At 39.9% G+C, this 27,726-nt stretch overlaps 1 protein-coding gene across 1 annotated transcript; it reads right to left on the bottom strand.

The window, feature by feature from the left end:
• Positions 1-97: 97 nt before the first annotated feature.
• Positions 98-27,682, bottom strand: LOC120554644 (protein NLRC3-like). Its single transcript, XM_039793665.1, has 12 exons — positions 27,660-27,682; positions 16,881-17,087; positions 13,467-13,631; positions 12,339-12,491; positions 11,852-11,968; positions 10,628-10,706; positions 10,249-10,468; positions 8,166-10,113; positions 6,202-6,375; positions 5,713-5,886; positions 1,016-1,062; positions 98-892 (listed from the first exon to the last, which is right to left on the bottom strand). The coding sequence occupies exons 2-12, from the start codon at positions 16,955-16,957 to the stop codon at positions 360-362; spliced, it is 3,687 nt and encodes a 1,228-aa protein (XP_039649599.1). The 5' UTR covers positions 16,958-17,087; positions 27,660-27,682; the 3' UTR covers positions 98-359.
• Between the last annotated feature and the right edge of the window lie 44 nt (positions 27,683-27,726).

Consider the following 27,726-nt stretch of genomic DNA (forward strand, 5'->3'; position numbering starts at 1 on the left):
TTTATACAAGTATTGTGTGTAAAAGTTCAACAGAAAGACCACAAACACATCACAGTAACTTGATGCTTTTATTGTGAAAGACCACAAACATCACAGCAACTTTATGCTTTTATTGTGAAAAGAGACAGAATTCAAAACTAAACATGACACAAGTCAACGGCATTTCTACAATTTGATGATCACAGCTTCCATCTTTAAAGAAGTTTACAACGTTCACCAGGAATCTGTTCAATCATTCTGGATTATTTTATACAAAGTTCATTCATTAGTTCATAACAATAAGCCGAAATATTTCTGTAAGTGTGATCCTGTACAGACTCAACTGATCAGCAGTGAGAAACAGGAGGAGACTCTCCGTCCTACAGAGGACACAGAGACACTGAGGCACCAGTATACCAGAACCCAAACCCAGGATAGAGAGTCTGAGTGAATGTGGTGTTGAAGGTGTGGAGGTGGATCAGTGAGTCAGAGGAGACTGTGTAGAAGAACAGAGAGCCAGCAGGACAGTCCACATACACTGCTACTCTACCAGAGATAGAAGAGGAGGAGGAGATGGATGTTCTTCTGTTATTGTGCCAGACACCGTAACCACCATAAGAGCACCTCAGACTCCAGGACTGATCATTAAATCCAAACTCACAGTCACCACTGACTCCTCTCCTCCTGATTCCTCTGTAACTCACTGATATCTCAACAGTTCCTCTCGTCTCTACCTCCCAGTAACAGCGACCAGTCAGACCATCTCTACACAGCAGCTGATCCCAGATCTCAAACCTCTCTGGATGATCAGGATATGGCTGATACTCCTTCACTAATGTCACCTTCCTGTTGTTGTCAGACAGTTTGAGTTTTCTGTTCACTGTGTTTGTGTCCAGTGTGAGTTCACAGGAATCTGACGGAGAGAAGGAGACACAACACAGCTGCAGTTATTAACCAATCAGCACTCTGATGATGACATCAGAGGGTTGGATGAGTGATGTCACAGTTTGATAAATGAAATTAAAAACAGACTTACACTTCCTCAGACCTGGTGTCAACCATCTGACTCCAGCAGGCTCCACCCTGAAAGGAGAAGGGGGCATTATACTCAATCTCACGACAGGGGGGCATTACATCACTCCTCACATGGGGGGCATTCCATCACTCTCACATGGGGGGCTACATCACTCTCTCAAATGGGGGGCATTACATCACTCTCAAATGGGGGGAGCATTACATCACTCTCAAATGGGGGGAGCATTACATCACTCTCACATGGGGGAGCATTACATCACTCTCACATGGGGGCATTACATCACTCTCACATGGGGGGCATTACATCACTCTCAAATGGGGGGCATTACATCACTCTCAAATGGGGGCATTACATCACTCTCACATGGTGGGGGCATTACATCACCTCTAAAATGGGGGCATTACATCACTCTCACATGGGGGAGGGCATTACATCACTCTCAAATGGGGGGGCATTACATCACTCTCACATGGGGGCATTACATCACTCTCACATGGGGGCATTACATCACCTCAAATGGGCACTCTTAAATGGGGGGGCATTACATCACTCTCAAATTGGGGCGAGAGAGAGGGGGAGAGAGAGAGAGAGAGAGAGAGAGGGAGAGAGAGAGGGAGAGAGAGAGAGATGGAGAGAGAGACGGAGAGAGAGGGAGAGAGAGAGAGGGAGAGACGAAGAGAGAGAGAAGACATGTTTTATTGAAGCTCCTACAGAAATGACAATTAAATAGTTTTAAACTGAGATAAACCTACTAAACTTACCAAGGAAACGATTTAATAAGGCTAGAGAAGTGCTAACAACAGCTAACCCTGCTAACAACAGCTAACTCTGCTAACAACAGCTAACCCTGCAAACAACAGCTAACTCTTCTAACATGACAGCTAACCCTGCTAACAACAGCTAACTCTGCTAACAGTTAACCCTGCTAACACGACAGCTAACCCTGCTAACAACAGCTAACCATGCTATCAACAGCTAACCCTGCTAACAACAGCTAACTCTGCTAACAACAGCTAACCCTGCTAACACGACAGCTAACCCTGCTAACAACAGCTAACTCTGCTAACAACAGCTAACCCTGCTACGAACAGCTAACCCTGCTAACGACAGCTAACCCTGCTAACAATAGCTAACCCTGCTAACAACAGCTAACCCTGCTAACCCTGCTAACAACAGCTAACCCTGCTAACAACAGCCTAACAACAGCTAAGTACAGAAAAGAGGACCAAGAAGGCTATGCTACACTAAGCTAAGGCCCAAAAGGCTCCAAACAAAAGGAAAACCCACCGAAGGCTAGCACTGTCTCCTTCAGACTCAAGAGAAGCTGTAGTAGAGTAGTAAGATAAGCTTCCTTCATATCCACAATAGTTTAATTTGTAATTTGTACCTCAAGAAACGAAGACTAGCCTGTGCTACCTGTGCTAAGTTAACATAGCATGCTAAGTAGCAGCAGAGCAGCAGCAGCAGCAGAGTGTCAGTTAGGAACTGAACCAATGTTGGGATCTCCTGGGAGACAGCCCTGCCTCCTTGTGATTGGCTACCCCAAAGAAATGTAAAGTACACAGGCTAAGAAAGCTTACAAACAAACAACTCAGTGAAAACCCAGAGGCTCTGACTGCAGACATATGTCCCACAGGAGGAATTAGTAACCTATTCAAGACACTGGTACTTACATACAGGGCCAACCCCCCCACTCTGCTCTGTATCAGCCAAACTGCTTGCTGCCCCCCCACAGCGAGGGAGAACTAATCACTCAACGAAATCCCGACTGTTCACTGTCCTGGCTCCCAAATGGTGGAACGAGCTTCGCATCGACATCAGGATGGCCGAAAGCCTACACATCTTCCACCGAAGGCTAAAAACACATCTCTTCTGAACTTCCTGAACCTGCACTTTCATATGTCTCTTCGTAGCTTTGCTTATTTAAAGCTAATGTTATGGCACTTACTACTTGTTGTCTGGAGTTTGAACCTTCACAGTTGAAAGCACTTAATTCTATGTCACTTTGGATAAAAGCGTCAGCTAAATGACATGTAATGTAATGTACACAGACAGTACTGATGCATGGCATAAAGCTATCGGTGCCCACTATGACCATCATAAGAAGAGAGGCATATGCAGTGGGAGAAAAATAGTCATCGAAGATGAAGACAAGGACAGCCCACCTCTCACTGTCAATGTCTACCACAACGGGACCATCATGTTCCAAGGCAATGAGGCCAGTTTCAGCTCTGTCCAAGAGGACTTCAATACCATCAAGCTCTGGCAGAGACTGAGAAACAGAGACAGGAGAAGATCAGCAGTGAGGAGAAGCGCTTCATCAACCCCACAGAGCAGCTACCAGGGGAAGAGCTGGAAGAGGATCAGCCTTTAGGAGACCGTCCAGGCACAGCAGTCAACTGGACAGCAGAGTGTCCCAGATGAGAGAGAGTCTGTCTCTGCAAGAAGTAGAGCTGGTGGAACTGAAGGAGCTACTGCTTTCTAAACAGACCACTGAATCCACACAGCGGCTAAGAGACCAGATCAGCCAGGTGAGGAACGAGATGAAGGCCTCCATACAGGAGCTAAGAGGAGAGGTCCAGGAGCTACAGCAGGACAGACAGGTCATGGACAGAGATCTCACTGCTATAAGAGAGGAGATACAGCAGGACAGACAGGCCATGGGCAGAGGTCTCACTGCTATAAGAGAGGAGATACAGCAGGACAGACAGGTCATGGACAGAGATCTCACTGCTGTAAGAGAGGAGATACAGCAGGAGAGACAGGCCATGGACAGAGATCCCACTGCTGTAAGAGAGGAGATACAGCAGGACAGACAGGCCATGGGCAGAGATCTCACTGCTATAAGAGGAGCTGAACCGGAGAGAGCAAACCATCCTCAGCCTCAAGGAGCAGCTCCACTGTCTGAGAGCCTGCCAACACCAACCACAACCCTCCATCAGCATCAACAGCCCCCGTCAACCTGAACCACAGCCATCCACCTCCAACCTAACTAAGACCAGACCATCACAACAACCTGCAGTAATGCCCATCCCCTCCACCACAGACCCCCATAGAGAGGCCACTACCAACAAGCCTAAAACATCTGGAGAGCAAAATAAAACCAGCGAGCGATTGTGAGATCATTATCCTTATAGATTCTAATTGTTATGAGCCAGCTCTGTTTTCCTCTTCCCTTTTTCCTTGTGTTTGTTGTCTGTGTCTGTCTCCACCTGCTGTGGCAGTTCTCCCAGAGGATCAAGGTCAAGGGGAGTGGCCAGTCTCTCCTGCTCTGTTCCAACCAGCTGCAGCTCATTCCATCAATCAACCAGCAGTTATCTCTCCAGGCTGTTCACCTCTCCAGCGCCAGTTCGTTTCTACATTACCAGTGGTAACTTGATTCCACAAACCTACCAGTTATTTCTGCATCTTTTGCTTTTTTTATTATTATTATCATTTCAAGTGACTACCTCATGAAGCTCATTGAGAGAACACCAAGGGTTTGCAGAGTTATCAAAAAAAGCAAAGGGTGGCTACTTTGAGGAATCTAAAATATAAGACATGTTTTCAGTTATTTCACACTTTTTTGTTAAGTACATAATTCCATATGTGTTCATTCATAGTTTTGATGCCTTCAGTGAGAATCTACAATGTAAATAGTCATGAAAATAAAGGAAACGCATTGAATGAGAAGGTGTGTCCAAACTTTTGGCCTGTACTGTATAAACATCAGTTTTTTCAGGACAAACTGGGCTATTAGAATATTTGTGCTGCAGTGAGGTCAATTAAATTTAAAAACAAGGTTGTGGGACCATAAAGAAAATATTATTAATATGAAATTGAATCTCACAGATATGTATTGATATCACACACACAGCAATAAAAGCTAAGCCAATCTCCTGTCTAAAACACTTCTCATATATCTTGGGAGTTAAGCAGTGAAAAAATAAACATAACATGCAGTTGACAAAATATTTACATTATACTCAATACTCAAAATAATAATGTCAATATCACACACACAGCAATACTACACAAGCATTTGTGTTGTCTAAAACAGTTCTATATATTTGCAGTCATCCAGATCAAAATGATGATGTCATTCTTCTCTGTAGAACAGTGATAGACAATCTTTGGTCACATCTTACTATTCTGACTTTGAGAGTGATCTCTCTTCACAATAAACAATCTTTGTTGTCCCTTGGATGATGTATTTATGGCCATATATGAGCCTAATGTGTGACGGACCTGCCTTCCATTGGTTTACAAGAAAAAAACAAGCATCTCCCAAAGCATCATGGGAAACAAAACGGATGGTTAGCATCAGAACTAGCGGCGATCGGCGGCCGAAAATTCATAAATTATGGACATAAAGTGGATCTATCTTGGAAGTAAGAGTTTGGATTTATTGCTCAAATACCCCGAATAAAGGCACACATTCCAGGCAAAATAGAAAACCTCCTGTAGGGGCTACAAAGACCCCAAATACACCCCTGTGACGGCCAGAGTGTTAGCTTTTAGCTGGAAAAGACGGTAAGTCTCTACCTCTTATTGCTGTAAAATTATTAAAAATATGATTCGGAGATGCTGTTTTTCGCTATTTTTTGTCATATACGACAAGCTCAGGCAGATAGGAAGTTATCATTTTAGTTCCTGGAGATGTTCTCCTTTAAAACGTCCTACATAAATATCTCCTTTTTGTTCATCAGTGTTTGTACCTGAGAGTGTCCAGTCTCCAGAGAGGATCCTCCAGTCCCGCTGACAGTAGCTTCACTCCTGAGTCTCCTGGATGATTGTAGCTCAGGTCCAGCTCTCTCAGATGGGAGGGGTTGGAGCTCAGAGCTGAGACCAGAGAAGAACAGCCTTCCTCTGAGATCAGACAGCCCGACAGACTGCAAACACACAGAACTACACACATGAACCCTCTGTCGGCAAGTGGAGGCATGTGTTTGCTTTATGTTTGTTTGGTGTCCAGGTACATTTTGGTCCAGATATAGAATAAATCTTTAAAATCATCTGTGGTATTTAATTATTCAACAACAAAAGCAAATTATGAAACACCCTCATGTAAAGTAATTCTCTGAGTCTAATAAGTACTGCCGAAGTTCATCGTATCAGCAGACAGAAAGATACATGTTAGCTGTTTATCAACTAAGGTTAATCAGAGGTTTAATGGTCATCAGTTGAATAGGTTAATGATTCCTGACCTGAGTGTCTCCAGTGTGCAGTGTGGACTCTTTAGTCCATCAGAGATCAGCTTCACTCCTGAATCCTGCAGGTTGTTGTTACTCAGGTCCAGCTCTCTCAGACTAGAGGACTGGGAGCTGAGAACTGAGGACAGAGCTTCACAGCTTCTCTCTGACAGATTACAGCCACTCAGTCTGGAGAGACAACAGGAAGGAAACAAGTTATTAAAGATAGAATATTTATTGATGAATAAATCACACTTAAAGAGCTTTGTTGGGATGGAAATGAAGAAGACATAACATTTGAGTTTAAATGTACAGTCTGGACTTTTGGTGATAGCCAATATAAAATCCATTTTCTAAACATGTTGGAAACATGATAACTAATTGTGACTGAATGAGAAGTAAAAAAACATCCAGTATTCATATTCCCATAAGATTTCTTTTAAAATGAGGTTCTCAATCTCAGCTATAGTTTACTCTTCGTGCTTTACGACATATTATTAATAATTTTGTGATGTGGCTAGGACCGAGGCGCTTGCGGCGAGGTTCGTAAGCATGACTGAAGTGATAATATGATGATGTTAAATCTAACCCTCTCATGTAATAAGGCGATTATACAACAATGGTTTCTAACTAAATAAAAGTTATAATCAAACTGTATTCATATTGTGGGGAAATTCGCTCTCAAAACAAATAAAAGCAACAGAGAGGATTTGTAGTCCCTCCCTGTTAAACGTTAGTCAGCCAGTCATCTTAAGCTAACGTTGCTAACAGCTGATATGATCCAAACAGCAAATGTGATCCAAACAGCAAATGTGATCCAAACAGCAAATGTGATCCAAACAACCGATGTGATCCAACAGCTGATGTGATCCAAACTAGTCGAGTAACAGTTAACTCCAGAGGTTTGTAAAAATGTAATTTCATCCAATGATTCACTACTCATCCTCTTCCAACCATTCATCAAAACTAAGTCCTCCATATAAATGAAAGTTAACAACAAAATGATCCCATGTATCAATGTTGTAGGCTAACGTTACTGTGTTATTGATTCAGCCCTGAAGATACAATGTTGCCATGGAAATGGCGGATTAATATTTTAAGTGATGCACCAGGTGTGCTCAAATGGCTCTGGGTGTGCTGTCAAGCTGATTTGAGTAGTTCTAAATGTCTAGTTGACCAATCAGATTGTCTGGTTGGATCTACTTGTTGTATAATCAGGAATAAACAAAAGTCCAGTATAGTTAATTAATAGTTAACTGAATAGTTATGCACATTTACTTTTTCTGTTTTTTATTTCTACAAAATAGTTTTATGTATATATTTTTCTCATTTCACTTCACCAACTTAGACTATTGTGTTCTGATTCATCACATAAAATTCTGATTAAAAAACATTGAACTAAAGGCTGTAATGTAACAAAATAGGTAAAAAGCCAAGGGGGTGAATATTTTTGCAAGGCACTGTAATCAAGACTGAATAAGGAATCAAAGTCACATGAAATTAAGATATGAATGATTTCTAGAATCTCAGCCACAATTCATAGTTCATGCTTTATGACGTGTGATTATAAATAAAAACAAAATGCTTTGGAAACATTAAAAGATTTTCCGAAATTGTAAAATTTAAGTCCTAACATGAGAAGGGCTGTTAAAATTAAATGAAGCTTAAAGTTTATGGAAATATCTCAAATTAAAGACAAACAGTAACTTGTTCTGACCTGAGAGTCTCCAGTTTACAGTGTGGACTCTTCAGTCCAACAGAGATCAGCTTCCCTCCTGAATCCTCCTGTTTGTTGTTACTCAGGTCCAGCTCTCTCAGACAAGAGGACTGGGAGCTGAGAACTGAGGACAGAGCTTCACAGCTTCTCTCTGACAGGTTACAGCCACTCAGTCTGGAGAGACAACAGGAAGGAAACAAGGTATTTATATTCAACTTCTGTTGAAAGATAGAGTATTTATTGATAAATAAATCACACTTACAGAGCTTTGTTGGAGGCTCTGACCACTGGCAGCAGCCTCAGAAGAGTCTCCTCTGATGCAGAGTATTTCTTCAGGTCAAACACATCCAAATCTTCTTCTGATGACAGTAAGATGAAGACCAGAGCTGACCACTGAGCAGGAGACAGTTTATCTGTGGATAGATGTCCTGATTTCAGGGACTTTTGGATCTCCTCCACTAGAGAATGATCATTCAGTTCATTCAGACAGTGGAACAGATTGATGCTTCTCTCTGCAGACTGATTCTCATCCATCTTCTCTTCCCCATTGATCTTCTTCTTGATGTATTTGACTGTTTCCTGATTGGTCTCTGAGCTCCTTCCTGTCTGTGTCATCAGGCCTCGTAGGAGATTCTGATTGGTCTGCAGTGAAAGACCCAGGAGGAAGCGGAGGAACAAGTCCAGGTGTCCATTTGGACTCTGTAAGGCCTCGTCCACAGCACTCTGGTACAACTGTGTTGATGTTGTTTGTTCTTCTGACAGCAGGTTGACTCCAGAGGTGGTCTTGTCCACAGCACTCTGGTAGAAACGTGTCTCTGCAGATAGAGGATACATTGCTTTTGCCTGGTAGAAATGTGTCTCAACAGGTTTATGGATTGTATGTCCCTGGTAGATCTGTGTTGATGTTGTTTGTTCTTCTGACAGCAGGTTGACTCCAGAGTTGGTGAACGTCAGATGGACATGAAGAGCAGCCAGAAACTCCTGAACACTCAGATGGATGAAGCAGAACACCTTGTCCTGGTACAATCCTCTCTCCTCTTTAAAGATCTGTGTGAACACTCCTGAGTACACTGAGGCTGCTCTGATATCGATGCCACACTCTGTTAGGTCTGATTCATAGAAGATCAGGTTGCCTTTCTGCAGCTGCTCAAAAGCCAGTTTTCCCAGAGACTCCATTATCGTCCTGCTCTCTTCACTCCAGTGTGGATCTGTCTCAGCTCCTCCATCATACTTGATGTTCTTTACTTTGGTCTGAACCACCAGGAAGTGGATGTACATCTCAGTCAGGGTCTTGGGCAGCTCTCCTCCCTCTCTGGTCTTCAACATGTCCTCCAGAACTGTAGCAGTGATCCAGCAGAAGACTGGGATGTGACACATGATATGGAGGCTGCATGATGTCTTGATGTGGGAGATGATTCTGCTGGCCTGCTCCTCATCTTTGAATCTCTTCCTGAAGTACTCCTCCTTCTGTGGGTCAGTGAACCCTCTGACCTCTGTCACCATGTCAACACACCCAGGAGGGATCTGATTGGCTGCTGCAGGTCGTGTGGTTATCCAGAGGCGAGCAGAGGGAAGCAGATTCCCCCGAATGAGGTTTGTCAGCAGCACACCCACTGAGGTGGACTTTGTAACATCAGTCAGGATTTTAGTGTTGAGGAAGTCCAGAGGAAGTCGACACTCATCCAGACCGTCAAAGATGAACACAACCGGGAACTCTTGAAATCTGCAGATTCCTGCTTCTTTGGTTTCACTAAAGAAGTGATGAACAAGTTCCACCAAGCTGTAATTTCTCTCTTTCAGCACATTCAGCTCTCTGAAGGTGAATGGAAATGTGAACTGGATGTCCTGGTTGGCTTTGCCTTCAGCCCAGTCCAGAGTGAACTTCTGTGTTAAGACTGTTTTCCCAATGCCAGCCACTCCCTTTGTCATCACTGTTCTGATTGGTTCATCTCTTCCAGGTGGGGTTTTAAAGATGTCTTCATGTCTGATTGTTGTTTCTGGTTTGTCTGGTTTCCTGGATGCTGTTTCAATCTGTCTGACCTCATGTTCAGCATTGACCTCTGCAGTCCCTCCCTTTGTGATGTAGATCTCTGTGAACATCTGATTCAGAAGGGTTGGGTTTCCTGCTTTAGCAATCCCCTCAAACACACGCTGGAACTTCTTGTTTAGGTTAGATTTGAGTTTATGTCTACAAACTCCTGATGGACTTCCTGAATGAATACATAACAAAAAGATAATTTATTAATTTTGTAAAGAAAACAGGAACATACTTTGACCCTTCTCTGGAGACATTAGTTAACGTCCCCTTAGTCCAGCAAATTAAATCTTTAGAGAAATCTTCTTACTGCTCTGCAGACGGTCAGCCAGCTCGTCCTGCTTCATTCTCCTCAGGAAGTGCAGTGTGATCTTCAGAAATGCTTCGCTGCTGCTCCTCTGCTCTTCATTCTCATCCTTCCTCTTACTCTCTATTCTGTATTCTGAGTATTCTGGGTAATCTGGACTCAGAACCTTCTGCATCTTCTTCAGCTCGTTCTTCACAAAAGTGACGATGTTCTCCTCGAGCAGCTGGAACAGAAGATTATATGAATGACACAATCAAACTGAAATCATGGAAGCAAACATCAGATACTTGTTGGACAGACTGACAATCCACTGGTCTAAAAAGTGCAGCTTGGAGATGATTGTGAACAGAATAGATGTAAAAGTAGTTGTACATGTACAGACCATAAATATGGAGTCCAGGTGTGTTTGATGCTGCTGGGCAGACTGACCACTGGGAACCTCTGAGCTCTCCTGGTCCACTCTGTGGAGGAACCAGGAAGAATTAGCTCACATCATGTCTGTCCACACAGGGACACACACAAGGTAAAGGTCCTGTGACTTAAAGTGTTGATTAGGGTTGGGCGATGTCCCCTAAATTGGCAGTTGACGATGGTTACAGTAAAACATCGATGATATCGTCCATCGGCACAACCCTAGTGTTGATTACAACATTGAGTCAGATGATTTTCCCTGACATTAATGTGTTGGTGGTACTGCTGATCCCACTGTGAATCAACAGAAAGAACTAAGAAGTAAACAAGGGCTGCAACATGGTTGGCCTAAAGGACTCCTGAAGCAGCAGACTGGTATCATGAGGCCAGGAGGTCTGCAGCTTCTGTGGTCATGGAAGCAAACATTCATAGGTAGAAGGAGTTTGGGGAGTCAACGGTGAAAGACCTTCTGTTTGCCACAAAACGATTTAGGTAAACCATCAGCCGACTTAGGAAGGTGAAGAAGAGCTTAGATGGCCTGTTTGTAGTCAACGAGAACTGCTGATCTGGACTGAGGATACTGTTGGATGGTGGTTCCCTTCTTTTTTGCTTCCCCTTATGGACTTCTGATCTGTCATCCAACTGGCAAACACAGATCCAACATTTGGGAAGAATTTTGCATTTTGACCAATTTGTGTGAGGAGACATGGGGGAAAAGAAATCTGGTCATAAACCCACTCACTGAAACTTGGCCTTAAGTGTCCAGACTCAAATGGCAGAAGTCTTCTCATGGCAAATAGTGTCCTGACCCAGGTGACACAAACACTTACCAAGGGTCGCTGGTTCTCCAGGGGGGATGTGCAGATGAAGTTACCCTGGAAGGGACACTCTGAGGACTAAACATCCCACCCATCCCTCTGGTATTCCCAGTTAGAGAAGAACATTAGGGAAGAATTTTGCCATTCATGATTTTTAGCCTACCCTATGGCTATGGGAGATTTAAAAATGCTTTTTAATGGGGCTAAAACACCAGATAATAATGGACCAAACTAGGTCCAATATTAAATTGAGATCTATAGTTGAAGACTGGTCTTACTGGACAGCTTTCAGATGTGAGAATATAAATATATGTGAAGAAGAAAGATTCTGAAAATGAATTTCAAAACTTCTCTGGATAATATTATTAACAGCTTACCTCTTTTCAGCAGATGGTTGTTGACCTTTAAAGTTCATATAGTGACCTTTTGACTGGTCACTCTTGAAGGACATACAGCTGGGTTCAGGTTCAGCAGAGTCTGGTCTTTGATGGATCCTGTTACACAGAGAGTAAGACCAACAGGGATGGAAATTCACTTTTTAGTATTCATACACAAAAACTGCTGGAGAGACGGTAGTTAAGCGGTAATTAAAACAAGACAAATAACAAGACAAATAACACAAATAAATTCAATAAACTATACAAAAAAATGGATTTAAAAGCTAAAACACCAGAGAATATATCGGACCAAACCAGATCCAATATTTACCTAAAGTCAAGAGTTAAAGACTGGTTTAACTGGACAACTTTAATATTTGAGAATATAAATGGATGTGAAGAAGAAAGATGCTGAAAATAGACTCCAAAAACTGGATACATAAAAGTTAAAACATGAATTAGTAATATTATATTATTAACAGCTTACCTCGTTGCAGCAGAGGGTTGCTCTTCTTTAACGTTAATGAGGCCTTGATGTGACTGGTCACTCTTAAAGGACACACAGCTGGGTTCAGGATCAGGTTTAGTTTTAGGTTCAGGTCCAGGTCCAGGTCCAGCAGGCTCTGGTCTCTGATGGGTACTGACAGAAAAACACATTTATTGAGGGTCATGTTCAGTATTCTCTTATAGCCAGACCCTCCTCCACAGCTCTGTGGAGGAAGGTCTGACTAGTCCACACAGCATTCCTGGATGGGAGTAAAACATGCTCTGGTTTATTGGCATTTCTCTAAACCAATCCCAATCATCGTGGGCGGGGCTAAGCTCCAGACGGAGCCACGGTGCCTCTGCTAAATAGTCTCAGGAAGGAACTTGTTCTGGTGGAACATGTGGACGTTCAGAAGTAGTTTTAGTCGTTCAACAGAAAACTCAGACTGGACAGATAGTCTAGCTAGCTGTTAGACAGACAGACAGATAGTCTAGCTAGCTGTCTGGATTTACCCTGCAGAGATCTGAGGAGCAGACAGACAGACAGACAGTTAACCATAGTCCTCACAAATCCACCAGAGGTTAGAACACCAACACAGAGACAGAAGAAGGGGACGGACATCTGGTCAAAGATGGGGGACATCCGGTGGCAACGGAGCAATCCCAGAAATGAAAGTTGTGGATATAGACAAAATGTTTTGTAACAAATGTTTTGTTGCTGATGTTATAAAGTAAATGAAACCATGTATACCACCTCAGTTTGCCTGCTTACTTGTGGTGATCTGAAAATGAGAGACTAAAATACCAAAAGGAGACTTAAAAAAGGAAAGTTGACAGTAATACATTCTGGTGAATTTGGGGCCGTTTTAATGAAACTAATAGATACAAGCAGAAACTAAAACAAGATCAACAAAGAAGTTCAATACAAAAAACTGGGTTAAAAAGCTAAAACACCAGAGAATATATTGGACCAAACCAGATCCATTATTTACCTAAAGTCAAGAGTTGAAGACTGGTTTAACTGGACAACTTTCAGATGTGAGAATATAAATGGATGTGAAGAAGAAAGTTCTTCTCTGGATACATAAAAGTTAAAACATGAATCAGTAATATTATGTTAACAGCTTACCTCTTTGCAGCAGTGGGTTGCTCTCCTTTAAAGTTAATGAGGCGACCATTTGACCAGTCGCTCTTTAAGGACACACAGCTGGGTTCAGGATCAGGTTTAGTTTTAGCTTCAGGATCAGTTTCATGTTCAGGTCCAGGTCCAGCAAGGTCTGGTCTCTGATGGATACTGATAGAAAAACACATTTATTGAGGGTCATGTTCAGTAGTCTCTTATAGCCAGACCCTCCTCCACAGCTCTGTGTCTTACTAGTCCACACAGCATTCCTGGATGGGAGTAAAACATGCTCTGGTTTATTGGCATTTCTTTAAACCAATCACATTCATAGTGGGTGGGGCTAAGCTCTGGATGGAGCCATGGTACCTCTGCTAAATAGTCTCAGGAAGGAACTGGTTTTGGTGGAACAGTCGCATTAGTCGTGCAAGAGAAACTCAGATTGGACAGAAAGTCTAGCTAGCTGTTAGACAGACAGACAAACAGACAGTTAACCATAGTCCTCACAAATCCACCAGAGGTTAGAACCTCAACACAGAGGAAGGGGACGGACATTCGGCCAAAGATGGCGGACATCTGGCCAAAGATGGGGGACATTCGGCAGCAACGGAGCAATCCCAGAAATGAAAGTTGTGGATATAGACAAAATGTTTTGTAACAAATGTTTTGTTGTCATTTACTTTATGGTATAAAGTAAATGAAACTATTTATACCACCTCAGTTTGCCTGCTTACTTGTGGTGATCTGACAATGAGAGACTAACAAATACCAAAAGGAGACATAAAAAAGGAAAGTTGACAGTAATACATTCTGGTGAATTTGGGCATGTTTTTATTAAACTAATAATAAAGGTGATTGTATACCGGCGGGTGCCTTTCCCAGGTAACAGCGGGGCACAGAGCAGCAGACAGACGGGGATATACAAGAAGGGTCAGACCACCTCAGAATAGTGGTGTCACGATTCTCCAAATCCTCAATTTGATTCTCAATTTTTACTCTTTTTTTATTTATTTTTAAAGCACAGGTTGCTATGCCATTTTTAGACTAGACTTGTATGCAATATAATATCTGACCTTTGTTCGCAATGTACCACATTACAAATTCAAAGTTAAAACATTTATTAACAACATAATGTAACAATTCCATATCTTCGGTCAACTGGAAACTTGACAATTTGTCAATAAAGTAAAAAAAGTTTACCGACAATCCTGAGATCGCTTCGCACCACACACAGTTTGGTGTTTGAAGCCCCCAATGTCGTCTTCCAGGCAGCGCTGCCTGGAAGGCACTAGGATTAGGCCAAGGGGGTAAGCTTCGCTTCAGAACTCAAACCTCCTATGGCACCATTTTGATGCATCACGTCCTGTTAGCATCCCACTGACTAGCATACATTTTGGCGTCACTTTGACAGCGAATAACTTTACATCTGAAGCGTTTAAAGACTATTTGTCCATTGTGTATTTCTAAAGAAACACGACAATGTATAAATGGCTCCATTACCTTGTACCTCACATTATGGCTCCGTAGCAGACGCTTTTATAACAATAGGCTAACGATTGGTTCATAACCACGAGACTTACTGTCACACAGTAGAGGAATTACCGTATAGTACAGGAGAAGCTCACAGGCAGTTTGGACTTCCATTAGCTGTTTAGGTTTAATTACCAATGTTAACTAGCATGTTAGTGATCAGTAATTACTAATGTTAACTAGCATGTTAGTGATCAGTAATTAGTCTGTGTCTATGTTATCTCTTTACATATACCTACGCTCTCCGTCTCTGTAAGATTGGGAATGATTGAGATTTCTCTCGGCACAGCTACCAGAAGACTTCACACTTTCAGACAGGTTGCTCACGTCACATTTACGTTGTCTCTCTCAATTGGAGGCTGTGCAGTAAAGAAAGTGATCACCGGAAAAGTGCTTCTAATATCCTTCACTGGTCTCCGTCCAGAGCAACGGGGTCTATTGGTCCATTTTATATACAGTACAGGCCAAAAGTTTGGACACACCTTCTCATTCAATGCGTTTCCTTTTTATTTTCATGACTATTTACATTGTAGATTCTCACTGAAGGCATCAAAACTATGAATGAACACATATGGAATTATGTACTTAACAAAAAAGTGTGAAATAACTGAAAACATGTCTTATATTTTAGATTCTTCAAAGTAGCCACCCTTTGCTTTTTTATTAATAAGGGAAATAATTCCACTAATGAACCCTGACAAAGCACACCTGTGAAGGTAAAACCATTTCAGGTGACTACCTCATGAAGCTCATTGAGAGAACACCAAGGGTTTGCAGAGTTATCAAAAAAAGCAAAGGGTGGCTACTTTGAAGAATCTAAAATATAAGAAATGTTTTCAGTTATTTCACACTTTTTTGTTAAGTACATAATTCCATATGTGTTCATTCATAGATTTGATGCCTTCAGTGAGAATCTACAATGTAAATAGTCATGAAAATAAAGAAACACATTGAATGAGAAGGTGTGTCCAAACTTTTGGCCTGTACTGTATGCCAATGGATTAGGCAATGGTTATGGTTGAAGATGACGGTCGCAGCGCAGTCTTGAAGGCTGAGTTTGGGGTTAAAACACCATCGAGCCAGAACAGCAGCTTAGCAGACACAGCAAAGAGGGAGACTCAGCGGACGGTAGTCCGTTAACTTGTTGCTCTCTATAACCAATATCAGCTGCTCTGTTTAGGCGGTAAAACGTGCACGCAGGCTGAAACTCAACCGTGCGGTTTTGTTGGGATGAAGATATAAGCAGAAGGAAAATCCGCTAGCTGCTAGGCTAATGTGCAATGGTAAACACAGAGTATGGTACACACACATAGCAGTGCTTGTACTGTGGCTTTTTTGTCGACAATACGAAGGCTGTCAACATTACTCCAAAATACTTCCACACTTTCACACACTTGAGTGAAAGAGGGGGCTCATGTTCTGGCGATGGGTCTGCAGTTGCTATCTTCTGATTGGCTGTAGCTGAGTTACAGGAGGTCGACTGACTCGCAGCACTTCAACACGTGTGTGTTTTTTTCCGCTTGACAAAAAGACCGGACGTAGCATGGGGGCGTGGCAGTATCGACGATTCCATTTTTTTATTCAATATTCAAGATTGTGACTGAATTTCGATCGATTTCAATTTAAAATCAAAATCGTGACACCTTTACCTCAGAATGTGCTCTGAGTGATCGGATCTCAATGATTCACACCTCTACTTAAAGCTTTCCACTTATGATCTGATCGCTCATCTCAGATTTTAATACCAGGTGAAAACAGGACCCTACATATCCCAGAGTGCACCTGGACGACAGGCTACAGTGGGCTGGAAACACAGAGACCCTCTACAAGAAGACCACACACCCAATGAGACAACACTACTTCTAGTTTGTTGGAGGTTTCACAACAACTCACCTCAGTCTTTGTCTCTTTATTTCAATATGTTCCTCCCTTTCCTTATGTCCTCGCCTCTTCCTTCCCATCTCTTCCATTTTAATTGGCCTGTCCCTTACAGGTCTCCTTCTTTTTTAAAGTAGTGGTGTCTCAATGGACCAGACACTCTTCATAAACACACAGATGGGCTCAGGTTCAGGTTCAGCAGGGTCTGGTCTCTGATGGGTCCTGTTAGAAAGAGAGGAAGACCACTTTTTAATCTCCAGAAACAGAAGCTGCTGGAGAAACTAGAAGCTATCAAGCAGAAAAAGTCTGAAGCTCTTCACTGAATGATTTCTGCTCTCTGCTCATCCTGCTCTGTCATTCATTCTCTTTCTGGGAGAACAGGAACATTGGAAAGAGTCCAGGACTAATGTCACCTTTCTGTCCTCTAATGGAGACAAGACTCCAGGACTAATGTCATCTTTCTGTCCTCTAATGGAGACAAGACTCCAGGACTAATGTCATGTTTCTGTCCTCTAATGGAGACAATACTCCATTATGACAATCAATCACCTTTCTGTCCTGTTTATGGAATGTAAAAACAGGATTTAAAGTGGAGCTTTTGCATGAGTCTTCGTTTTACAGACCTGTCCATTAAATCAACTATCCATTAGTCCATCAAATTGTTTGAGTGTTAGTGGACTAAGATGTAAAAACCTTCTTACTGCATTATATTCTATATATTTACATGTTTAAGTGTTACCTGCCTCCTGAGTTTTGTGTTGTCCTTCCAATAAATAAGGATGTTTGTAGGAGCCTAAATGCATTCAGTCATGTTTTGATAATTGACATACAACAATTCCCTTTACCATTCTCACCTTCTCTCTCTGGCTCTCTGCAGAATTTTTCGGAAGTGGGTTTTGCACAAAGTGGGTTTTGCACTGTTGTATTTTTTCTTGTGTAAAAGTAAATAGTTAAACTTCTACCGTGTGGTCCTGTGTAGGTTTTAATGTGGATTAAGACGAGATTTAGAAGAGCGTCGAGGTACCGCTTCGTTCTGTGGAAACCTACATTTTATAACTAATTTGTGCATACTAATATATCTGAATGCAGGAATTTAGACGTCCGAAGTTTGTTCTCTCCTCTGTCACACCAAATGATTGCTGAGAGTATGTTCTACACCTCCTCTATTTGTAGAGAGTCCTGATTAGGATTGGACACTACTAACATGGTATTGAATTTAAACCCAAAGTTCCATCATAAAGAAGAGACACTAGTTCCTGTTGGAGGACTGCCAGCTCATAGTGAAGCAGTTCCATATTTGTTGGTTTAGTTAGAGAATAAAAGAGCTGAGTCATGTTGTCTCCACATCAGTCCTGTCAGTGAATAGAAGGACCAACACTAACTGCTGCAGACAGCTTTCTGATCTTCAACACAAGAGTCCTTCACACTTTTGTATCGGGTGATGACTCAGAAATGATGTTGGGACACGTCAAAGATGACGACCAATCCGATGAATTCAAATCAAATGCAGCTTTATTAAACAGTGACCTGTCATGACATCAAAATGGATCCTTTTTAAACTCTTTTTGTGGTCACACAGGCACTGAACATGCCCCTTTCAATTACAGATTACATTACACAGAATGAGTAGCATGCATGTCATGACTGAGTCTGTTGGTTTTCTATGACTCTACAACACTTAGTACTAGTGCATTATTTGCCATGTAGAAATATCACTTCTACCAAACAGATTTAAGAGGTTAGTGATGTTGGACTGCTATTATTCTGAACACATCTTTAAGACAGAAATAAAGGATCTATAAGACAGAAATAAAGTATCTATATAAGACAGAAATAAAGGATCTATAAGACAGAAATAAAGGATCTATATAAGACAGAAATAAAGGATCTATAAGACAGAAATAAAGGATCTATATAAGACAGAAATAAAGGATCTATATAAGACAGAAATAGAGGATCTATAAGACAGAAATAAAGGATCTATAAGACAGAAATAAAGGATCTATATAAGACAGAAATAAAGGATCTATATAAGACAGAAATAAAGGGCCCATGACTGACAGGGGCCCCAAAAAATAGGTAAAAACTAATATAAAATTATTAAACCATCATCATTCAGTATATATATTTCAAATATAATAGTAAAATTGACCATCTCTTTGTTTTTACTTGTTTTTGGCAGTAAAAGTTAAATATCCCCAGTGACCAAAAAGTAAACATCCATATTGACCGACCACCCCCCTGTATCTGCATGAAATGGTTTGGTCCTGCCTAAGCGCACTCAGCGACGGTGTTTAGTTGCAGTCAGTAACGTTATATCAAAATCTGGTTTTCAAAAAAGGAAAGAGAGAAAATAGAGAGAGAGGAAAGACAAAGGAAGAAAGGTGGTTGTAGTCTGTGAGTGGTATTAACCTGTTGGCTTAATGTCCATAGTGAAATAAGCTACAGACTAGTGCTAGCCTACATTTAATCACCATTTAATCAGTGCAGGGAAACGTTTAGCAAGATATTCATATTAAATCATTGTCCCTGCCCCTTTTAGCAGACTTAACAACAGATGAGTCAGCAGCACCCCAGTCTCCCCCTAACTGTGCCCCTCCCTGTCCCAGTGAAGAAGGTGAGCAACATTGTGTCCAATGACATGCCTGTTAGCATCATTGCAGGGAATATGTGGGGATTTCTCTGTCTCTCTTGCTCTTTTTACCATTACAAAAAAAGAAAATGAAATATTTGTTAATGACAAAAATGCAAACACATTAATAACAATTATTTTATCACATGATCATTATGAAATAAAATAAAAAAAATAAAATAAAAAACCTACTGTCTGTACTGGATGCTGGACAGTTGGAAACTGTGAGTAGCTTACCTGAGCCTGCATGTAAGATACAGACAATATTAAAATAATCCAGTTTGATACATTCATTTAGATTCAAATTATGGAATGACATCTATAGATACAGACTTTATTATTCCCATCATGAAGGGCAATTTATTTGAGAAGCTTGCACACACACACACAAACACAAAAAAATCTATCGTATCTAATAGACAACAGTCTCCGTCGGTAGGATTAACAGATAGAATGCCTTCTCCTAAAGCTAAAAACCCTGTTCGCAGCGGTGGAAGCCCGGTGCTCGGGAGCTCCACGGGCCGCTACGAGTTCATGTCGCTGACCAAGCCGTTGAACCGGTCCTCACTGTCGCATCTCCTCCAGCGGCTCGCATCCGAGCATCGGAGAGCCCCACTCGGTGCCGTGTGTACGTGTGTGTGTATGTGTTGTAATAGGAGAGAGAAAATGGGAGAAGGAAGTTTGTGTGAGGTAGACCTGGTCACCACAGACCCAAATCTTCTCAGCTGTTGCTACTGTCATATGCTGCACTGTCTCTTCATGTGACACATTATGTTTGGCACATTGTATGGGTAACTTCTTATAACATAACAAGGTAATATAATGTGTAATCAAGTGATGACTGATTAACAGTAATGCAAATGCCCTAATACCTGTTGATACTACAACAATGCAGAGTATAGGCTCTTAACCTTGCAGTTTTGCACATATCATGTAAGACTCAATTTCTCCATTTCTTTGCACAAAACTCTCCAGAAAGTGCCATTTAACGGTTTATTTTTCAATTTTTTTCCCGGGGGTCCCCGGACCCCCCTAGGGAGAGCCCCTCCACATAACTAATTCCAATTTAACCCCTGCTTGCATGCATGTATAAATCATCATCCGTAATATATTGTGCTAGTACTAGTATTGAACTACAAGCAGCAAGACAGTTGCAAGCCTTTAATTAGAGTTCTGTAAAGCTTTTGATGGGACAGTTAGGTCCTAGAGATGTGGTGACAAAAGCTGCGCAGAGGGGGCCCAATTGGACTTTTTGTCATGGGGCCCAAAATTCCTGGCGGCGCCCCTGTGCTTATCTCATTTATCATCTGGCTGATAAAGGAACAAGGTTTGTCAGTGTTTACTCTTATATCGTTTGTATTGTCAGTCACTTTATGATATACCGTTTAAGAGTTTTACGGACTTGGAGATGAGTATGTGCAAGTAAAGCTAGCATGTCAACATATTTCAGCCTGCAGTTAATTACCAGGCTAATGAGCCTGTTTAGCTACATGAAACGGTGTAGCTAACTTGAGAGATAGAAATGCAATTACTACGGTATATTGGATGTGAAAAAAGTTCAAAGGAGAATCATTTTAATATTGTACTAGGCTTTTTATTTAGGTTGATTTCTGCATAGAAAGTGAATAAACCATCCAACCATGAAGACCATCTTTCAGCCGGGGAGGCTACACTATGACAATGATTATTTATGGTGCATAATATACTGTAATTTATATAAACAAACATGTGAATGCTGTGATTGCTGGCTGTCAGATTCATCAATGAATTAATATTCTGGACACTATCTAGATAATGAATAATCATGATCGTCAAGGCAGCTCACCACTCACTAGGTAGAGTGTGTACCATTAAGGCTGCCCTATCATGTTTTGTTGTCATTTGTACAATATGTGTAAAGATTTGATGTTGATAGTGAACAATCAATTCTTGCGTCTGTAGCTTTTGCATGCATTTAAAAGAAATTAATATATCCCACTTGGTTTGTTAGGTTTCAAGAGAGGAAAACTATCCAGAAGACATGACAGTGAAGATGACGAGAGCGCGACAATTTCCAATGTAATCTCCATACAGGATTTAAACTGTTATAGCTCTGAGTCTCAGTGGAAAGAAATATGAGAACTGACTCAGAATCAAATGAAAACCGTGTTTACATTTTGAATATGTGTGTGCATAACAGAAGGTTGTTGTGATTTGATTTCACATTGACATTGTTTCACTAATGTTTAAAAGCTGTGTGGACGTTTAAGTCAAAGAGTATTAATAAACTATGAATCATTGTTTAGTAATGATTATTCAGCACTCTTATGCATTTATCAAGTGTAAGTTAAGGTGCATATGTTCTTAACTTTACAGTAAGTCTATCAAAGAGCATTCATAACTGTTTAGTTATGGTTTAGTTAGGCTTGTTCAGTATTGTTATACATTAATTAAGTGTTATTTAAGGTGTATATATTCTCTACTTTACAATAAGTCTACCAAAGAGCATTACTAACTGTTTAGTTATGGTTTAGTCAGGCTTGTTCAGTATTGTTAAATACTAAATTAAGTGTTAGTTAAGGTGCATATGCTCTCAACTTTACAATAAGTCTACCAAAGAGCATTTATAACTGTTTAGTGATGGTTTAGTAAGGCTTATTCAATATTGTTACACATTAATTAAGTGTTAGTTAAGGTGCATATGTTCTCTACTTTACAAAAAGTCTACCAAAGAGCATTAATAACTGTTTATTGATGGTTAGGTAAAGCTTGTTCAGCATTGTTACACATTAATTAAGTATTAATAAAGGTGCATATGTTCTCCACTTTACAATAAGTCTACCAAAGAGCATTAATAACTGTTTATTGATGGTTTATTAAGGCTTATTCAGTATTATTACACATTAATTAAGTATTAGTTAAGGTGCATATGTCCTCTACTTTACAATAAGTCTACCAAAGAGCATTAATAACTGTTTATTAATGGTTAGGTAAAGCTTGTTCAGCATTGTTACACATTAATTAAGTATTAATAAAAGTGCATATGTTCTCCACTTTACAATAAGTCTACCAAAGAGCATTAATAACTGTTTATTGATGGTTAGGAAAGGCTTATTCAGTATTGTTACACATTAATTAAGTATTAATAAAGGTGCATATGTTCTCCACTTTACAATAAGTCTACCAAAGAGCATTAATAACTGTTTATTGATGGTTTATTAAGGCTTATTCAGTATTGTTACAAATTAATTAAGTGTTAGTTAAGGTGCATATGTTCTCTACTTTACAATAAGTCTACCAAAGAGGATTAATAACTGTTTATTGATGGTTAGTGAGGCTTGTTCAGCATTGTTACACGTTAATTAAGTGACCATTTAAGGTTAAGTAATGCTTATATAGCATGCACAAGGTTAATGTCTATATGAAGACCAAGGAAAAAGCAAATCTCTGCATGGAGACTATGGAGTATTTTCCCTGATCTCACCCTCTACCAAAAGTAAGTCATATGTTGGAGGATGGACAAATATAGTGGACAAAGGTATGTGAAAAACCATGACCCGTAAATAAACAATAAAAAAAAGTTTTCTCATAATGACATGGCTTGGCCATGAACCTCAAGACACACATGCTATCAAAAATCTTCATCACCCACCTAGTAATATTAGGAAATACCTTCATCAACATCAACTAAGGCTTTACTTAGACACTTTAGTTAGCTTTTATTTCCAGTTCAGGCTTTTTAGTACATTACCTAATGTCAAAATATACACCTTAGTTAACTGTTATTAACAGTTGGTCAAGGCTTGTTACTGCATTAACTAATGGTTAAATAGACACCTCAGTTAACTGTTATTAACAGTTATTCAAGGCTTATTATTCCATTTACTAATGATATAATAGACACCTTAATTAACTGTTTTTAACCCTCATGCCCTCCTTAAAAAAACTTACTCTCGACACCTTCGAGGCAAAAATGTCCACGCACACAAAAACTGTTATTAAATCATCATATATCAATATTTGTTTCTGCTTTTTTTTCATAAATCACTTAAACAACTTGTAACCTAATCAAAACTACCAAACATTCAATCATTTTCAGGATTTTAACCCTTTAAATGCCAGTTTATGTATTTGAAGTATTTCATTTTTTATTACAAAAAACACAAAAAATTATTTTTTTTCCCAGATAATGAATAATATCTAGATGGGGCTTTGGTGGTGATTAGAGGCTTGGATATGTCAAAGATAAGCAACAAAATTAATTTGATTGCATTAGTATTTTTTACATAGTTCCAGATACTCCCTTTGGACACCTTCGAGGCAAAAATGTACATGTCCAAAAAACTGATATTAAATCATCATATATCAATATTTTTTTCTGCTTTTTTTTCATAAATCACTTAAACAACTTGTAAATTGCTCAAAACTACCAAAAGTTTAATAATTTTCTGGATTTTAACCCTTTAAATGCCAGTTTTAAATCTTTGAAGTAACAATTATTTATGAAAAACCCAACAAAACATTAATTATTTTCCATAAAATAAATCATAGGGGAATGGGGCTTTGGTGGGGATTAGAGGCTTGGATATGTCAAAGATAAGCAACAAAACTGATTTGATTGCATTAGTATTTTTTATGTAATTCCAGATACTCCCTTTGGACACCTTCGGGCAAAATGGCCCCATTGACTTCCATTATAACCACACGTTTTTGTCTCACTGCCTTTACAGTATAAAACCATGCATTCTGTAATGTCAGCATTTCATTTGGAAGAAAACTAGTCATATTTGACATTTTTACAGTATTTCACCAGATTCAACCATTTTGCCCTTGTAGGCCCTCGTGGAAATTATAGTTATATTATGGAGCTGTATGTGTGTGTGTGTGTGTGTGTGTGTGTGTGTGTGTTTTTTTTTTTTTTTTTTTTTTTTTTTGTTTGTGTGTGTGTGTGTGTGTGTGTGTGTGTGTGTGTGTGTGTGTGTGTGTGTGTGTGTGAACCTGTAAGCAAGCAATGATCATTTTAGGGCTGAAAAAAGGCCTCTTTTGAAGGATGCATTTCATGTGTCTTTGAAGACGTGCTTGAATAAAAACATTGTCTCCTGCATTTGCTGTAAACTGGCGCTTATCATTTCAAATGGTTTGTGGGACATGGTGGCCCTGAAGACTGGTCTCCCACTATGGACATCCCACAGGCTCCGGGTGGATTCCCCTTTGGACCGGTACACACCAGCCAAGTGTGAAGTCCCATGTATGTTAACTGTGATTAACAGTTAGTTAATGCATCAACTAATGGTAAATAATGCATCAACTAATACCTTAGTTAACATGAGCATTGTTAATAAATGTTTATTAGACAATTTATTCAACCCTTAATAACCGTTAGTTAATGCTTATTAATGCATTAACTAATGCTTATTAATGTACCCTTATTGTAAAGTGTTACCGTTACTGCAGTAAAAGTACTAACAGCACATTGATGACATGTTACTGCAGTAAAAGTACTAATAACACATTGGTGACAAGTTACTGCAGTAAAAGTACTAATAGCACATTGGTGACGTGTTACTGCAGTAAAAGTACTAATAGTACATTGATGACGTGTTACTGAAGTAAAAGTACTAATAGCACATTGATGACGTGTTACTGCAGTAAAAGTAATAATAGTACATTGATGACGTGTTACTGCAGTAAAACTACTAATAGCACATTGATGACGATGTTACTGCAGTAAAAGTACTAATAGCACATTGATGACGATATTACAGTAAGTAAAAGTACTAATAACACATTGGTGACATGTTACTGCAGTAAAAGTACTAATAGCACAGTGATGACATGTTACTGCAGTAAAAGTACTAATTACACATTGATGACATGTTACTGCAGTAAAAGTACTATCAGCACATTGATGACATGTTACTGCAGTAAAAGTACTACTAGCACATTGGTGACACGTTACTGCAGTAAAAGTATTAATAGCACATTGATGACACATTACTGCAGTAAAAGTACTAATAGCACATTGATGACGTGATACTGCAGTAAAAGTACTAATAGTACATTGGTGACGTGTTACTGCAGTAAAAGTACTAATAGCACATTGGTGACGTGTTACTGCAGTAAAAGTACTAATAGCACATAGATGACGTGTTACTGCAGTAAAAGTACTAATAACACATTGATGACACGTTACTGCAGTAAAAGTACTAACAGCACATTGATGACATGTTACTGCAGTAAAAGTACTAATAACACATTGGTGACATGTTACTACAGTAAAAGTACTAATAGCACATTGGTGACGTGTTACTGCAGTAAAAGTACTAATAGTACATTGATGACGTGTTACTGCAGTAAAAGTACTAATAGCACATTGATGACGTGTTACTGCAGTAAAAGTACTAATAGTACATTGATGACGTGTTACTGCAGTAAAAGTACTAATAGTACATTGATGATGTGTTACTGCAGTAAAAGTACTAATAGCACATTGATGACGTTTTACTGCAGTAAAAGTACTAATAGCACATGGATGACGTGTTACTGCAGTAAAAGTACTAATAGCACATTGATGACACGTTACTGCAGTAAAAGTACTACTAGCACATTGATGACATGTTACTGCAGTAATAGTACTAATAGTACATTGATGACATGTTACTGCAGTAAAAGTACTAATAGCACATTGATGACATGTTACTGCAGTAAAAGTATTAATAACACATTGATGACATGTTACTGCAGTAAAAGTACTAATAGCACATTGATGACATGTTACTGCATTAAAAGTACTAATAACACATTGATGACATGTTACTGCAGTAAAAGTAGTAATAGCACATTGATGACGTTATACTGCAGTAAAAGTACTAATAGGACATTGATGACGTGAAGAGGTCAAAAATAAATAAGATATGAACGCATTTTACACAGCCTGGCGGAGGAGTAAACGATGATGAGAGGCAACTATGTTTTAAAAACGGGAATAATAAAAACAAACGTTTTCATTTTAACTTTTGCCGGATCAGCGGTGCCCCATATATACAGTATCTATGGCAACCAAACTTCACTGGTGAGACAAACGTGTTACGGTCAGGAAGACGTTTTGGCAGAGGGAAACTGATCAGAAAATGTAACGGAACATTGTAGAAATGTAGTGGAGTAGAAAGTATTGATAATTGCTGCAAAATGTAACAGTAAAAAGTAGGCTATGCACTATTGAGTCTACTTAAGTAAAGTACAGATATGTGAAAAATGTACTTAAGTACAGTTATGACGAATTTGTACTTTGTTACATTCTACCACTGCATTTTGGCCCTATAAATAGCGATCAATCACCAAATAACGCAGGATTTAATCAGTTTAATTGCTGATGTAAATTGCAGTGTTAGTGTTTTTTTTGCATAATATGATTTATTTTTCAACAAATGATCAGAAATACATTAGAGTACAATACTATCATTGTAAACGACTGTAGAATTAAATAAAATGCAGTAAGCAATCATTTGGAGCAAATTGTCATCACTCAAATGTGCGTAAGAGTGCTTTTCAGTGTTCGTAGATTTAGTTCTTAGCTAAGAACAAATCCAAGTTAAGAAAACATTAGTGAATGCCAGAATCTTCGTAAAAAATTCGTAAGAAGGGTTTAAGAACACATTTCTTCGTAAGAACAGTTGGTGAATGAGGCCCAATAAGATGAACTATTTCTGTAAGTGTGATCCTGTACAGACTCAACTGATCAGCAGTGAGAAAAAGGAGGAGACTCTCCGTCCTACACACAACACAGAGACACTGTGTCACCAGGAGAGTAGAACCCAAACCCAGGATAGAGAGGCTGAGTGAATGTGGTGTTGAAGGTGTAGAGGTGGATCAGTGAGTCAGAGGAGACTGTGTAGAAGGACAGAGAGCCAGCAGGACAGTCCACATACACTGCTACTCTACCAGAGACAGAGGAGGAGGATATGGGTGTTTCTCTGTTATTGTGACAGACAGAGTAACCAACATCAGAGCAGAACAGACTCCAGGACTGATCATTATATCCAAACACACAGTCAGCACTGTATCCTCTCCTCCTGATTCCTCTGTAACTCACCGATACATAAACCCTTCCTCTCGTCTCTACCTCCCAGTAACAGCGATCAGTCAGACCATCTCTACACAGCAGCTGACGATAGTAGTCAAACCTCTCTGGATGATCAGGATATGGCCGATCCTCCTCCACCCATGTCACCTTCCTGTTGTTGTCAGACA

This window comes from Perca fluviatilis, chromosome 24, assembly GCF_010015445.1.
Source record: "Perca fluviatilis chromosome 24, GENO_Pfluv_1.0, whole genome shotgun sequence".
Taxonomy (NCBI): domain Eukaryota; kingdom Metazoa; phylum Chordata; class Actinopteri; order Perciformes; family Percidae; genus Perca; species Perca fluviatilis.